This window comes from Corylus avellana, chromosome 7 (genome assembly GCF_965113065.1).
Source record: "Corylus avellana chromosome 7, dhCorAvel1.hap1.2, whole genome shotgun sequence".
NCBI lineage: Eukaryota > Viridiplantae > Streptophyta > Magnoliopsida > Fagales > Betulaceae > Corylus > Corylus avellana.
Window position 1 is genome coordinate 22865251 of NC_142496.1, and position 17318 is coordinate 22882568.

General features: G+C 34.7%; 2 protein-coding genes across 2 annotated transcripts; both read right to left on the minus strand.

Annotated features, from left to right (window-relative positions):
• Positions 1–44: 44 nt before the first annotated feature.
• LOC132185915 (amino-acid permease BAT1 homolog) lies at positions 45–3785 on the minus strand. Its single transcript, XM_059599728.2, has 7 exons — positions 3687–3785; positions 3374–3553; positions 2234–2353; positions 1935–2126; positions 1107–1412; positions 838–1020; positions 45–754 (listed from the first exon to the last, which is right to left on the minus strand). Exons 1-7 carry the CDS (start codon positions 3783–3785, stop codon positions 263–265), a joined length of 1572 nt encoding a protein of 523 aa, XP_059455711.2. The 3' UTR covers positions 45–262.
• A 704-nt stretch (positions 3786–4489) lies between these two features.
• Positions 4490–8579, minus strand: LOC132185604 (amino-acid permease BAT1 homolog). Its single transcript, XM_059599360.2, has 7 exons — positions 8431–8579; positions 8110–8289; positions 7505–7624; positions 7164–7355; positions 6063–6368; positions 5781–5963; positions 4490–5425 (listed from the first exon to the last, which is right to left on the minus strand). Exons 1-7 carry the CDS (start codon positions 8527–8529, stop codon positions 4949–4951), a joined length of 1557 nt encoding a protein of 518 aa, XP_059455343.2. The 5' UTR covers positions 8530–8579; the 3' UTR covers positions 4490–4948.
• Positions 8580–17318: the final 8739 nt, after the last annotated feature.

The following is a 17318-nucleotide window of genomic DNA, read 5'->3' on the forward strand; positions in this document are numbered from 1 at the left end:
TTGGTTGATACATTTGATCATTGTTTTATAGACTGAGTTGTACAACTACTGTTTAATTATAACACTACTCTTTAGCCTTATCACTACATGATTTGAGTAGGATCTTGAGTCTTCCTCCTATCCTTCGAAGAGTTGTTGACTGGTGCAGCTTCTACATCTTGAGTCTTGACATAAATCATATGTATTGATGATGGATATATTGCTCTTCTATCACAACTTTCTTGTTTCTTATATGCATTGAAGAGACAAAGATAGAGCAGTTTTAAATGTCTCCATTCTGTACGTCAATATTCTTTACTGGTCCCTTGAACCATTTCCTTGCATCCAAGACCCACCAGAGCATTATCAGTGTCAATACTGCAGAAACGGCTACAGGTGCATAGTTGAAAGTATCCCATCGGAGAGGATAAAGATTTGGCAACAAAAAGACAGAGCATGTATAACATATATATAGGAAAGCTATCAAGCAAACTGGCCTGCTTGCTCTACCCAAATAGAAGGGACCTGGCTTAAAATTCTTCTCATCCATCACCAGCCTTGCGAAAATTGGGACAGCATAGCCTCCCACCCATCCAATGGTGCTAATTGAAATGATGGCGGTGTAAACCACATTGAGTTTCAAAATGGGAAGTCCAATGATAATGGTAATGGCCGCACACAACCACACTGCATTTGTTGGAACCTTGTGCTTTGGATGTATTTTTATCCAGATACGTGAAAATGGAACTCCTCCATCCCTTGACAGAGCATAAACCTATGGGGTGGAAAATATATTTGCATTATTATTGTTAATATAATGTCATAGAGAGGGAGAGACAGATTTTTCAGTTTGCTTACTACTCTAGCAGCACTAGTTAGGTTGGAGAGACCACAAAAGAAGAAAGCTCCCCAAATGATGCAGAGGAAAATGATGGCTCCAGTGCCACTGTGATACCTTCGATAAAATGCGTCATAAATTATCTGTGCTGGCACGAATGCACCGGCTGTCTCATTGTTTGGGTCATATAAATAGGCTGGATCCTGCATTATCAATTATTGCTTAGCATCAAACTTAATGCTCTATTGAAACAAAAACCAAATACTTTTATATATATATATATATATACCTGGATGCTGAAAGTAAGAGCTAAAAGATAGGCCCATCCAAAGGCTGAAGTGATTCCTATACTAGAAAGAATGGCCAGTGGACCAGTTCGGTCTGCACCTTTTGTTTCCTCAGTTAGATGGGCTGCAGAGTCATAGCCATACAAACAGTATTGGCTTAGAAGTACTGACAGGATCATTGCATAAGGTTTACTGTGTATTCCAGTTGACTCGGGAGACGTTTCAAAATGAGTGAACACATAGGATGCTGATTGTGTCGAGCTTGCTATCAGAGGAAGACCTATAATTACAACGAATCCACCCATCACCTGCATGCTTTTCATGACATGTCAGCTGATGAAATCTTGATCATTTATTTATTTATTTTTTCCAAATTTATAAGGAAAAAAACACATTTTAGAGTGTTCACAAAGATGAAGGATGTTTTTTTTTTTTTTTTTTTTGTTAGTTTAGCTTGGCTCATTTGGTGTTATGTTTGTAATCATTTGAAAATGAGGTTTCACATGAAGAATTGAAGTTTCAGTCTAGTGTGTCCGAACACCCAGAAGACAGGTCCGGACAGTAATTCTAGGAGCAATCCACAATGACTGATGTGTCTGGATAGGGTGTGAGCATGTCTGGACACCGTTTCCAAGGACTTCATTTCAGAAGACATGTCCAAACAGCCAGAGGATCTGTCTGGACAGGATTTTAAGAGACTTCATTTCAGACGACATGTCTAGACACCCAGAAGATGTGTCTAGACATAAATTCCAGAGAGGTCCTATTTACAAACAAATGGTTTTTCATTTTTAACAATTTAATTTATGTACTTGGTTAAAAAAACACACCTGCCACCATACAGAAATTACGTCGAGAAATGCTACGACTTGTAATGCAAAGGAATTGAGCACTGCCCATATGAGGGTTAGGCAAATATATATAGAAACAAATACACTCCGTGGTACGAAGTAGCCTCCACCCTTGTTTGTCCCAGTGGACAAAAGAATTATCATCTGCAATGCCTGTGCTCCTGCGTATGCCTAGCTAATAACAATCAAAATGAAACAAAGAAAATGAAACTTTCTGGTGAAGCAAACATTTTCTGGAAACAAGAAAGAAAAAATGGGCTCGAAAATAGTTGCAGTACCTGTGTGCCAATTCCAGAAACGACGCCAATGGTTTCTAACCAAGCGCAGCACCACGATGCAAATGGCCCCCACTGGGGTCCAGCCAAATGGGCAGCCCAAAAATAAAGGGAGCCAGTAGTCTGTATTGTAAATGTTTCCACAGTCAAATCAAGAGTGTTACATAAAATAGGGTTGAAAAAGCGGTTAGTAAAATCTACTAATCGTTTAGACGGTTAACCAGTTAATAGGTTATTAACCGCTAACCCTTTTTTTAAATAAAAAATTTAAAAATGTATTTTTATATATAAATATAATATATTATATAATATAGATAAAAGGCGGTTAACGATTTTTTTTTTAAAACCTAAAAAACCGCCTAAGCAGCTAGCGGTTTTTTCTAACTGCATTCAAAAGCAATTAGCCGTTAACATAAATAATAACTCTACAAAAAAAAAAAAAAATGGTTATGTTTAATGTTGGTTCATTATGTTTTCCTTCAACCTAGTCTATAAAAATGACATGTGTCTTGAACATGTGAGATGCATATGTTCTTTTAATAGCAGAGACAAAGTTGGAATAAATTTTATTAAAAACTTATGTGCATCTCACATGTTATTAAAAAAAATGAACACGTGTCACTTTTATAAACTAGGTTGAAAGAAATTCCTCCAACCGAGTTTATAGGAAAACTTTGTCCAAAATATTTTACATCGAAACAAACCTACTATAATATGAACAGGCTAATATTGGTTCCAACTATAGCCTTTCCCAAAAGCAACCTAAATTTCTTTTATCATTTGCCAAATTATCAGATTCCAAAGCATTCTAAAATATCTTTTAGTCAGATATCATCTTACCTGAAGTAGTACTCAAGTTTCTATTTTTTTTTTTCTTGAAACATTGTTCTACATATGTACTGTCCCATAAACATCCTAAAAACCTTTCATATTGACTTCGTTTGTCCATGTTCAATAAAAATTAAGGGTATTTAAGAACATTATTAGTTGTTATTTATAAATGGACATGATATTTTCAAACAAAACATCTAAGTTAGGATAAAGAGTGTATATACAATTATACAAAACATTAAAGGAGAAAGCAAAAACATTAAGAAGAACAAGAACAAGAACAAGAACATGAAGATGAAGAAGAAAGCATACTGGAAACGAGGAGCATATCTCAGCCATGGCGAAACCAACAAACCAGGTGAAGAATGTAACGGCAATATAACCCCATATCAAGCTTGCAGGGCCAGCATAAAGTAGGCTAGGGCCGTACAGTGGAGTTCCAGAAAAAAATGACATGGTCGAAAAAGTTATTGCGAATGTCTTAAACAAACTCTGCAATTTAATTCCCAGAAAGCGAGAGGAAACAAATGTGTAAACAAATGAACAAGTTCTGGATATATATATATAGTACTAATCCTTAAAACATATCAAAGATTGACACAATTATATATATATATATATATACCATTTCTCTTCTGAGTTCTTGCTTGTATCCAAGCTCATTGAGACGCTTTTCTCCAGAATCCATTTCCATGGCTGTTGGATACACCTGTCTAAAAGCCATATGTGTAGATCAATAGTAGATGGTGTTAACTACCAAAATATATATGTTGAGAAGGGAGGGAGAAGTAGAAGTAGAAGTGCCAATTACTTGTCCAAATTTACTTATTTGGAAAAACAAATTGGAGCCAAAGAAGGGTATGCAAAGTCAACTAGATTTTGTCTGGACATAAAACTTGATTTTAGCTAGTACGTACTAGACTTGGTTAATGCACTATATATATATATATATATATGGGAAAGAGCTAAGTTCCATGAAAAGTCAACCCTTTTTTTTTCTTTTACACAGAAAAAAGGGGGTTGACTTTGATATTGTGTATGTTCTTATGTTTGAATTAGAATATGTTTGGAGAGGCCCCAGACTTTAATATTTTGTATGTTTTTATGTATAAATTAGGATATGTTTGGAGACTTAGATATCAAACATGTATTAATATGTACGTATACTTTAGTTGATGTTGATTTCGATTAATTGCAAACACTACTCTCTAGCCTTATCACTACATGATTTTTTTTTTTTTTTTTTTTTCAGGGAAGAACACAAAAGAAACGAGATAGACTCCTCAACAACAAAATTCAAACGGGAAAGGCAATACAAAAGTGGTAATAGAAACAAACAGTAGGCAATAGAACAAAAAAGGATCTAGGCCTTTCTATGGGCCACATGAAGCGTTATACAAGGACAAAATGACTTCATTAAAAGCCCTATATATACAGTACAGGCAATTGCCACTGTTAAGTAGTTGTCGCAGGGGGAAGCATTGCCAAAAACCGAACGAGATCTATTGACAAGGAACAAACACCGGTTACAAAAGTCTCTGCTTTCAGATCCGTCCATGTACAAAAAGGCTAGGAGAAGGTAACCCAAACAACACAAAAAAGGCAGCATGAATGATGTTAAGCTGACATTACATTTGTCTCTAAGTGAGTTAGATCTTGAGTCTTCTTCCTATCCTGCAACTTCTACATCTCGAGTCTTGACACAAATCATATGTACATGCAGCTGAGTATAAAGCTCACTTTTATTGCTCTATTCAACATATATTGCAAAGAGCAAACTAATTGTAAGAAAGTTATTTAAGATGATGAATATGCTTCTCTTTTATTACAACTTTCTTGTTTTTTCTTTGTCTTTATATGCTTTGAAGAGACAAAGATAGAACAATTCTAAACGTCAATATTCTTTACTGGTCCCTTGAACCATTTCCTTGCATCCAAGACCCACCAGAGCATTATCAGTGTCAATGCTGCAGAAACGGCTACAGGTGCATAGTTGAAAGTATCCCATTTGAGAGGATAAAAAGTTGGCAATAAGAAGACAGAGCATGTATAACATATATACAGGAAAGCTATCAAGCAAACTGGCCTGCTTGCTCTACCCAAATAGAAGGGACCTGGCTTAAATTTCTTCTCATCCATCACCAGCCTTGCGAAAATTGGGACAGCATAGCCCCCCACCCATCCAATGGTGCTAATTGAAATGATGGCGGTGTAAACCACATTGAGTTTCAAGATGGGAAGTCCCATGATAATGGTAATGACAGCACACAACCACACTGCATTTATTGGAACCTTGTGCTTTGGATGTATTTTTATCCAGATACGTGAAAATGGAACTCCCCCATCCCTTGACAGAGCATAAACCTATGGAGTGGAAAACAAACATGCATTATTATTGATATCTACTGTCATATATAGGTTGCGGAAATAATGCATTTTAGAGTATATTTGATTATCCGATGTTATGGGATTTGATTGTATATATTGATTTAAGAGATTTGATTGTAATTGGATCACTATGTATAACATTGTTATATATTGTATACAATTATAGTTGACATGCACTAAAAACTGTTACATATATCACCATTTATTCTATAAACTTAAAATTATAGGAAATGATAAATTTAATCATTTAAGGACTTCTCCCTCATCTTTGTCGATAGAGACAAAGTTCGAACTCCACATGGGGAGAGAGCAAGAGATTTAGTTTGCTTACCACTCTGGCAGCACTAGTTACGACTGCGAGTCCACAAAAAAAGAAGGTTCCCCAAATGATGCAGAGGAAAATGATGGCTCCAGTGCCACTGTGATACCTTCGATAAAATGCATCATAAATTATCTGTGCTGGCACGAGTGCACCGGCTGTCTCATTGTTTGGGTCATATAAATATGCTGGATCCTACATTATCAATTATTGCTTAACACCAAACTCAATGCTCTATTGAAAGAAATTCTGAAACAAAAATGAACCAAATACTTCAAAATCAAGCATATATACCTGGATGCTGAACGTAAGAGCTAAAAGATAAGCCCATCCAAAGGCTGAAATGATTCCTATACTGGAAAGAATTGCCAGCGGACCAGTTCTGTCTGCGCCTTTCGTTTCCTCAGTTAGATGGGCTGCAGTGTCGTAGCCATACAAACAGTATTGGCTTAGAAGTACTGACAGAATTACTGCATAAGGTTTACTGTGTATGCCAGTTGACTCGGGAGATGTTTCAAAGTGAGTGAACACATAGGATGCTGATTGCGTCGGGCTTGCTATCAGAGGAAGACCTATAATTACAATGAGTCCGCCGATCACCTGCATGCTTTTCATGACATATCAGCTGACAACAGGGCGGAACTAGAACATTTAGTTTGGAGGGGGCAAAATTTGAAGAAAAAAAATTCTTAGGGGCCAAAAGTTAATTTTTAAAATTATATATATATATATATATATATATAAATTTGGGGACCACCCTATGGCTTGGAGGGGTTGGGAGTCGGGACCCCCCAAGCCAAGGGGTAGTTTCATCCCTGGCTGAGAAGCTAGCTAGTTCAAGTGATGAATTATTGGTCATTAATTAGTCATTAATGTTTTTATTTTTCAAATTTATAAATTGTTTGGGATTGTGTTAAGGAGTTTAAAAAATATTTTTGGTATACAAATACCAAGCAAAATTGGGTCTATAATTTTTTGCTCCAAACAAGCCAAAAACACAACAAACTTGAAAATGATACTTTTTCTATACAAAAAACGTCTATTTTTCAACGTAATCCCAAACAAGTAGAGAGTGTGCACAAAGATGAAGATGTTTTAATTCACTATGTTTCTATTTTAGGGAACATAATTAGTTTTTGGAAAGCAATAATCAATCATGTAAGCTAGTACTTAAACCAAAATTTTCCACTTTTCACTTGAGAATTAAGACATATATGGCACAATAGATTAAGGAGGTGAAGCTCTCTAAAACAGGATAAGTTACTCTTGGAAATATATATATAATCAGCTTGCAATTACTTTGAGTTGCATGCAGGGCATTAGATTGAGCATAAGATTTCTTAGTCTAACATATACAGTATATAAATTCAGAGAAGCAGTTATTAAAAAACACACCTGCCACCATACAGAAATTATGTTGAGGAATGCTACGACTTGTAATGCAAAGGAGTTGAGCACTGCCCATATGATGGTTAGGCAAATATATATCAACAAAAATACACTCTGTGGGGCAAAGTAGCCTCCACCCTTGTTTGTCCCAGTGGACAAAAGAATTATCATCTGCAATGCTTGTGCTCCTGAGTATGCCTAATAACAGTAATTAAAAAAAAAAAAAAATACAAACTTTTTAATTAATAAGAAGTAGTTATCATAACATCATCATTAATTAGACAAGTTTAGTGGCTAATGGTGCAAACATTCTCTGGGAAAAAAGAAAGAAAAAATAGTTGCAGTACTTGTATGCCAATTCCAGAAACGAGACCAATGATTTCTAGCCAAGCACAGCACCAGGATGCAAATGGCCCCCACCGGGGTCCAGCCAAATGGGCAGCCCAAAAATAAAGGGAGCCAGTAGTCTGTATTGTAATGTTTCCACAGCCAAGTCAAGCGTGTTAATTACATAAGTAAAGGAAATTAAGAAAATTTTATATTGTTGTCATGCATGGGAAGAAGAGTACTATGCAATATATATATATATATATATATATATATATATATATATATGTGTGTGTGTGTGTGTGTGTGTGTTTACAAAGTCAAAAGAAGTTTTCAATTCCCACCCTAGATATTAGCATAATTACACAAGTGTTCTTCGATCTCATCCCAAATATCTTTCTTTCAGTGAAACTGTCCACTTTCTAAAAACTAAAAACTAATACAATTCTTTCACCACACTATATTACTTTCATTTTTGTAAGAGAAAACATGTTATATATAAATTAAAGAGTGCATATCCAAAAAAGTGAATTAATTCTCTGGGTATCATTAATTAGAGGAAAAAACAAAAAGCAAAAACATGAAGAAGAAGAAGAAGAAGAAGAAGAGGAAGAAGAAAGCATACTGGAAACGAGGAGCATATCTCAGCCATGGCGCACCCAACAAACCAGGTGAAGAATGTAACGGCGACATAACCCCATATCAAGCTTGCAGGGCCAGCATAAAGTAGGCTAGGGCCGTACAGTGGAGTTCCAACAAAAAATGCCATGGTCGAGAAAGTTATTGCGAATGTCTTAAACAAACTCTGCAATTTAATTCCCAGATGTCATTGAGAAAGCCAACAAAACTGTAAACAAATCAACAAGTTCGATCTGGATATATATAGATATATATAGTAATCCTTAAAACATATCAAAGATGAACACAATTAAATACATATATATACCATTTCTCTTCTGAGTTCTTGCTTGTATCCAAGCTCATTGAGACGCTTTTCTCCAGAATCCATTTCCATGGCGATTGGATGAACCTCTCTGGAAGCCATATGTGTATGATCAATAGTAAATAGTGTAACTAAACTGCATGCCAAGAAGGGAGAAGTAGTCTGTGAAGCATATAATTCTTTTCCGATTATTTCTCCAAATTTATAGTAAGTCACATGGTGAGACTAATTTTCTATTACAACCTTAATCTTGCATTAACTTGGACAGGGACATAGAAAAAGATACTAAAAAGTTTCTCAATTCTACGCCGGCCGTTTTTCTTATATATTATTGTTAAATTATCTATTATTGAGGTATGCCGGCCGTTTTTCTTAGAGTAATTTGTTCTTTTTTTATTTTTTTATTCAGATTATTGTTATTTCGTCAGAATTTAGTGGTAGCTCGCTACCCTTTTTCATTGTTTGCATTTTAATAAACCCACTAAATATATTGTAGAAGAAATCTATAGAAAAAAACAAATTGGAGCCGACAATTCAACGAAGTGTAATCAAAGTCAACTAGATTGGATCTGGACATAAATAAAATCAAACTTACTTTTAGCTATAAATCTGGTTAATACTAATGCATTAAGCATGCGCTTGCATGATCAAACACGCGCACACACACGCGCTCACGCCCACACACACATCTATATATATAAACAACAGTTTCACTATAAGCAATATGGTCGATCTTTAGCGATGAAAAAAAATAGCGGCGACCCCAAAGTCACTACTATTGAGGGGTCATTAGTGGCGACTTTAATTTTTCTCTCTCAAAGCATATTTATTTATTTTTCTAGCCTTTTTTTTTTTTTTTCCTTTTCTCTTGCATATATTAGGATAAAATAATGTTTGTAGCTTATTTGACTAAGAAAGTAGATGAATTAGTCATGTATAGCTAGCAAGCGTAAGATGAAGACTTTTACTAGGAATATCGTGTAGACTCTGATCTATACTTCAAACTTTGGAAATCACTTTGTCTTTACTTGTTCTACCAGAACTCTCTTGGTCGCCATGAAGAAAATTAAGGCCATTGTAGCGTTGAATTTCAACTGGTCCAAATACTACCAATGACGTTTCAATATTTATTTCGAAGTGAAATGTTTTTTCGGATGTTTGGGCTTTATCTATCTAAATTATTTTCTAATCAATATAATTTGAATTGGAAATGAAATAATGTCCCAATTTTTTGCCTAACCGGCTCTTCTCCATTTCAAATGAAATGAAGAATCCTATTCCTCTGCGTGGCCGGAGGTTATCTATATGTACGTTTATATGATTGTTAGGTTATGTCAAAAGTAGATCGGAAATCCTACTTATGGTGTGACCTCCAACCTAAGTTTGGCTGGAAATAAAAATTATTCTGACATTCGGCCTGCCCACCGTCGGAAGCGAACCTAAATGAGTCAAAAGCCAGTCAATGAGGGGTCGGATGTTGGGTCATTGAGCTTTTAAATAACTCTAAAAATTATAAAATTGAAAACTAGGATCTTCAAATCGCAATGACATAAGATTGTGGATAATTGATATGATTTTACTTAAGTTTCTAATGGCTTTATACATATTCAAGTGAAAGCATATGCAATGAGTGGCCTCCTCTTTATCTTCCCTTATTTCACTTTTTGCTTTTTTGAAAAGATAGGATCTGGATACAAGACTTTTCAGATCAAAATGGAAAATAATAATAACAACATGACATTAATTCCATAATGACTATTTTTTTATCTCTATGACTCTATGAAGTCAAATTGTTCTCATTAATTAATGTGTGCTGATTGTATGAATTAGGTAGGGTTTGTGAAAAGAGTGAGCGAAATAGCCCCTAAAAATAGGATTCCCTCTTCGTTCAACAGTAAAGTAGCTTGATGAGAAGCCCACCTGCAGCAGATTTTTTGGGCCTACGACTATGTTGGGTCTTCAATACCTTACTTTTGCACACATGCGCATTAATTTTGAATCTTAAAATGGGTTTCAGCCCAATTCACAGTTAAAATTGGAGAATTCTGGTGATATAAAATACCACAAGTCAACCAAGGCCCGCTAGCCCTCAAGCCCAAGGCCTGTGGACGCCCCCTTGCCCTCAGTAGGGACCCTACGGCCCATCAATATGAGCCCCAAAGATGATGGCCCTCGGACCGAGGAGCCACCCCTTGGATAGCCTCACTAATTGAAGGCCCTATCTGAGGGTGTCCTATACTCCTATCTGAAGGTGTCATAACCCAAGGTGTTGTAACCGACAGTCACCCTGACGGCCTGACCGACATAGTAAACACATGGGATGCTGATTGCTGACTTTATAAAGGAAAGCATTTTTCCCTTTAACAACCTTGCCTATTTTAGATATGGCATCCTTGAAGGAAAGATCAGCCCAATAACAATGGGGATTAACGAAGGGAACATATGAATATCTCTATGATGATCCACAACTTTCTATATGACACTCTTGACCTCCAATATTAATTTTCACATCTTGCATACTGGTCTTATTTGGGGCAATCGTATAAAAAAAATCAAAGACCTAAGTTTAAGGTATATATACTATTCATCCTTTTCTCTATTAATCTTTTACCTCGTGTAAAAATTATTCTACTGACTTAGACATAAGAGTGTCCCCCGATAGTAGCCTTCAACAAGTCACTTGTATCTGTTTTTCGTTTGTCTTTGCAAGTCTTTTTGAATAGATTACTATCAATGTCAAGACAAAGTATTTAAGTTCCATAAGGTGGATAGAATTTTTTATTTTGAAAAAAATAATTATGTGTGTTTTGTTATATGCATATATATATATTGCAAGATCAGCATGCAATAATATGCAGATTAATTTTGATGCGTTTTGTTAGGTTGTCTTTATAAAATGTCTTAATACATATCATGATAATGTCGATCGAACCATTATGAGTTTTTATTAGGTTTTGTTGAATGATAATCAGACAATTCAGACTTTTTTTCCTCTCTCTCTCTCTCTCTCTCTCTCTCTCTCTCTGTGTCTCTTTTGACATGTTCACACAAGAAAGGGGGAAGGAGATTCGAACTAGTGACCTCCGTTTTATTAAGCGTGGTCTCAGCTGATTGAGCTATCTCTTGGGGACAATTTTCTTCTCTCTAATGGTTGATGAAAATCCATCCTAATAGGAAAAATTAATGGAAAAGAGATTCTAGAAAAGTCCTGCTTGCAGGAAGCTAGAGAGTAGTATTAAATTCAATTAATTAATTATAACCAAATATGGTTTACGGTTATATCAGGTAGTTATAATTAATGTAAGTAAACAACGATATGATGCTTCAAATTAATTTTTTAATCAAATTAAGAAATTGTCAAACTATTAAGATTGAGTCATTTCATAGATTGTTATAGGGAGCTTCCTTTTTAATCATTTAAAACTGTCTGGTGTTTATTTTTATTTATTTTTTCTAATTAGGTGTTGAATTTATTAATTTTCAAACAATAATTAATGTACTATATATCTTATTTCTTATTTCTTTTCTTTTTTGCTTAATAATTTACCCAATGGCAAGCCCTTCACATTCTTTGACTTCCCAATGAAATTGAGCAAATATATATATATATATATATATATATATAGAAATTAAAAACACACCGACCATGGCCATGACTTTGCCAGCTTAATATACTATTTTTAGTTAATCTACAGGTTAATCTTTTGTTAAAATATTAACAATCATTATTAAATAAAAAAATAAAAAAATAGTGAATGACAAAGACCATCAACCAAATCTATGTACAGGCACCCTAGACCAAATTCTGTCTTGCCCATGGATCCTTCTGAGAGACACAATTACTCAGCACCATGTGTATGTATCTGTGTACGTGTATGTGAGAGAGAGAGAGAGAGAGAGTGTCCTTTGGATGTAAGGGAGGGAATCACTATATATTAAAATATAAACTACCATGCATATCATATACATACATACATATATGTTTATGCATATATATATTAGTCAATCTCTCACTTCTTCCAAAGGCATCACCTGGGTATTTTAGGGACAATGTCTTGGGGGAATGTATCGCGATTATAAGAAGGAAGCGTGTTTCCTTGAAAATATAGCGTGGTCCACGGCCTTTCAACAAGAAATTAAGAATAATTTTTACTATTTTCCATAGGAAACGTGATTGCAAAACCTACATATATTTTATGTTGTTAGTTAAAAGAAGTTACCGTTTATATAGCCTAGGGTTTCCAAATTTATACGTAGCTTACACTATATAAATAATTATTGTTTTGGTCTGGCTACATATCATTAAATACACATGATCAGCACAGACTCTGTCAAGATAAAGCGCACCATGTAAGGTTAAAATTTTCATTAAAAAACTCTAGATGTTCACTCCATCGTGAGTTTGTTCATGCCACTACTGCATTTGCGCCAAAAATTTTGCGCATAAGACCACCCTGCATTTTCGTTGTTGATGTTGATCGAGCACGTGTCTTGATAAACAGGCCCTACTATGCATAATTCTTTTTTTTTTTTTTTAATTAAAACGGTAGGACGGGTAATCAAAGTGACTACTCTACCTATGCATACGTGATCATGCATGGTATTGGTACATGCATGCATGTCTCTTAGGCAACGTTCAGAAAAGGCCTAAATAGTGGAAACCATGTGCAGACACTCTCTCACAACTGAAAGGATCATATATATATATATAGCTTAACATCAACTCTATCAAAGATCCTAACAACACCTAGGCCAATGTACAAGCCAATAACTCCAACTGCTTTTCATTGTGGGATTCAACCTTGGAATGCATAATTATACATGAAACTATATATATATTAGATAGTAACATAAACTGGATTATGCTCTCTTCTCTTTGATCTCTTTTCTTTTGTTTAAATTACGTTTCATTATTGGGATTGATCAATTAATTTAGTTGCCTTGATATATATATATATAAATTTATATTGTTAAGTGAACGCTAAAGGGTGCTAAAGGGTAATATTGTTAAGTGAACACTAAAGGGTCATATATATATATATATATATATGACCCATGATGATATTACTCAACAGTATTTAGGTTAATTTTTTTATTATTATTAACGGTCAGAATCAACCTTATGGATATGTTATCTGTACCTTTAGCTAGTGTTCACACAATTGGTTCAATGAAATAGATGCTCCAACTATTAGTCAATTGGGACAGTACATATATACTAAGAAAAAAATTGTGACGATATGCAGAACATATTATTATAGACTATGGCACGGTTCAAAGTGTTTTTTTGAAACAATTGATCAATCACTGTTCTAGACCTCATGAGAACTTGGTATATACGCATCAACTTGTCATTAGTTTGAAAACAATCATACGCCCACAGCAGGTATCTTAATCGGCTGGAGTACTTTCTAGATCGAATCCCCCTCTCTCATTTCTCTCTCCTTGTGTAGACATGTCAAAAAAATAAATAAATAAATAAAATAAACAATCATACAAGGGAATGTTAAATGTTCTCCTTGTGTTTTGATGTTCTTATGGTCCTAAGTGGATATTATTTTCTAAAAAAAAAAATTGTCCTTATTTCTCACTTGATTTTTATAAAATAATATCTACTTAATTAGGATCAGGAGAACACTTAGTTTTTCTTCAAATTGGGTTATAGGAATTTCCTTCAACCTAGTCTATAAAAGTGACATGTGTCCATTTTATTAATATATGAGATGCACATGAGTTTTTAATAAAATTTATTCCAACTGTGTCCTTACTATTAAAAAAACATGTGCATCTTACATATTTATGAGACACATGTCACTTTTATAGACTAGGTTGAAGAAAATTCCTCCAACCCAGTTTGGAGGAAAACTTAATTTGTCCTTTCCCAAGATAGCAACTTAGTCATGCACAAGTGGTAAGTACTAAAACATTATGAGAAATGCTAGATATAATTGTATCAAACATTTATTCAATAAGGCTAACGTTGGACTCTCAACTACCCCGGCCCTTAGATTAATCTTTGTTATATAAAAAAAAATTAAAAAAAAAAAAAGATCTAATGTGGTTGATTTAGAATACCACATCAATATTGCTGGATAATTGTAAGATACAAATATAATATCTAATATATTATTCAAAGATTAATCCTCTAAGATGTATAGTAAAGCATTTTAGAGGCACAAATTAAAGGTCATAACATAGACTATCAATTAACATTAAATGCATGATATTAAAATGTATAAAAAACCTTTATTGATAATAGTTGTGGAAACCTAAAGGTCTAAACATAACTTCATAATGAGTTATATATTTCATGTACATGATAATCATATAATTTTTTTTTTTTTTTTTTTTTTAACGTGTCTGCACAAGGTGAGGGAAATGAAGAATGAGAATTCGATCTAATGACCTTCGTTTTATAAGGCGTGGTTTCTAACCAATTGAGCTACCCCTTAAGCCTTGGGGACGATAATCATATAATCATGAGTTCATGCAACACAGCATATATAATATATAAACTTACAAAAACAATGCATAATTTCATTGAAACTAAAAGTTTAATAAAATGAAAAGTTGAGAAATTTTGGTAAAAACTTTGTTGCTAGGTTGCTGTCTTGGTCGTGTGGTATAGAGGATTAAATTATTTTATAAATATAATTATGATAAAACATTACCAAATTGAAACTAAAATACATATGAAAAAGTTCCATTTCTATAAATGAAATAATTAAATACTATCCATTTCTAGAATATAGTTCTTGGCACTTCAATGAGATGTGTGTTAAACCAGCAGGCAAAAAATGGTGATGGTATGACGATTAGTTATTTGAATCAGGTCGTTGAAATATTATCTTAATTTTCCTTTAAAAAAAAAGAATAAGGAAAGAAGTTGCTTCTCTTGACTTTCTACTCTAAAAATTTCATTGCTTGAATATTGTTTGGGATCCATCGTCATCAATTAGTCAATGTTATAACGAAAACCCATACATTGAACAAGGAGACTCAATCATTGATGGCAGAACACGTTTGAAAGAAAAGAAAAGCTTATGGTGTAAGTAGATAACTCTTCCATTCAAAGAACATAATGAGTGTATTTTTTTTTCAGAGTGATATCACATCTTTTCTTTTCTTTTTTTAATCTTTTTGGCTTTCTTCTTTTGACCATCCATCCCCATTAATCCATTTGTCATTTGTTTCATGCACGGATCTAGTGCGGCAAGGACTACATTATGAACATGAGTTCGACCTTCAAAGCCGTTGATGAATCCTTAATTCCTAGATGAAGGTGATAATAGTCATATGCGGCAGCAACAAAATGGTGGAATGTGCATGAGCTCGGCAAGTGTACTAATTAATTAGGTGTGACACACATCCAAATTTGAGTGTGAGCTCGATCTAGTGAAGCCGGCAGGAGATCATGCGAGTCATCGTTGTGTACGGCAGTGGCAAATTGTTGTCAGAGATGGTGCCGATGGGTGATAGAGACAGTAGTAGATTAGTAGTCATAGACAGTGGTGGCTAAATATGGTGGCGGTCGGACGGTGGCTGGAGATGGGCCAACTATGGGCCAAAAGTTGAAATAGAGTGCCAACTATAGGTTAAAGAATTGAGCCAATAAATAGGCAGAAAATGTCCAAATAATCGGGACAACTTTGGGCCGAATGCGCCAAAATATTGTGTCAAATTTGGCAAAAAATAGGGTCATTGCATAACTGGAAAAAATTTGTAGTGGCACGTGTGAGCAGTGAGCGTGTGAGACCTCCAAATTGGTTAATTTTTGTGGGGTTGTATAGATGAGCCTATGAACTTCTGATTGAGTTCATCCATGAATATAAATTACAATGATTGAAGTCATGCACAGACCAAAATACAGCCAGAGCACTACTACATAAATTAATTGGAGTAATTCGTTGTGTTATTCCAATCTCAGCATATGCATGCAACGTGGCGCAAGCTACACCAATCAATGCAAATAATAGGATCCATAATGCCTCACCACTAATGCAACTTTGAACTAGGGTTTTGAAGTACTGCAAGTACATCAACAATTTGTTAATTTTCTGAACTGGTTCTTGATCGGACGGCCAGTATTGTCTGTTTTCTCAGACTTGTACCCTTACATTCGGACAAACCCGAATAAAATCAGATGGCCAACCATACATATATGGTTCAATTACAGATCATTTTCTAGTAAATTATTTCATTCTATCCCACCAAAAAAAAAAAAAAAAAAAGATTAAAAAAAATCTTTATATATATATAATGCAATGATGAAGTTGACAAAGTATTAGATGAGGGCATGAGGATAGCTTTGTTTATAAAAGTCTTCACATTTGGCTTAACCCTCAAACTATGGCTGCAAAGGGGTAGATTAGTTTAATGGGATGCAACCACTTGTCATCAAAAGCATGTACATGTGTAAAAGTCAAAGAGTGGGATTACCTTACAAGATAATGTAACTAGTCAATCCCATTAATACTTGTCGGCAGAGATTTGAAATGTAAGTAAAAGATTAGTGCTATACACTACTTTTTTCTTTTTCTTTTTTTTAAATTAGAGTTGATTCAAGAGTTGATTGACAATGTCACTTCAGTAATGTGACATTCCACATTATTTGGACATGAAAAAGATGATGTGTTTATATGAAATATACTTTCTCTAAATGATATGAGGCCTTTTTGGGGTAAACCTAATAATAAAACTGTGTGAGCTTGGCCCAAAGCGGACAATATCATACCGCTTTGAGCAGGAGTGTTACATATGATATCAGAGACATAGCCCAGCCTGAGATAGAGGGAGCGTGCACAAGCCCACATGAGAGTCGTCAACGAGGACGCTGGGTCCTAAGAGGGGGTACTGATCCATGTGTTTATATGGAATATACTTTCTCTATA

Excerpts from the sequence above, each read along its gene's own strand:
- LOC132185915 (XM_059599728.2), bottom strand. The coding sequence starts at position 3,785 with ATGGCTTTTAGACAGGTGTATCCAACAGCCATGGAAATGGATTCTGGA. Across the intron at positions 2,354-3,373 it reads AGATATGCTCCTCGTTTCCA|ACTACTGGCTCCCTTTATTT; the intron begins GTATGCTTTCTT and ends TTTACAATACAG. Across the intron at positions 1,021-1,106 it reads CTCTTACTTTCAGCATCCAG|GATCCAGCCTATTTATATGA; the intron begins GTATATATATAT and ends TTGATAATGCAG.
- LOC132185604 (XM_059599360.2), bottom strand. The coding sequence starts at position 8,529 with ATGGCTTCCAGAGAGGTTCATCCAATCGCCATGGAAATGGATTCTGGA. Across the intron at positions 8,290-8,430 it reads AAGAACTCAGAAGAGAAATG|AGTTTGTTTAAGACATTCGC; the intron begins GTATATATATGT and ends ATTAAATTGCAG. Across the intron at positions 7,625-8,109 it reads AGATATGCTCCTCGTTTCCA|ACTACTGGCTCCCTTTATTT; the intron begins GTATGCTTTCTT and ends ATTACAATACAG.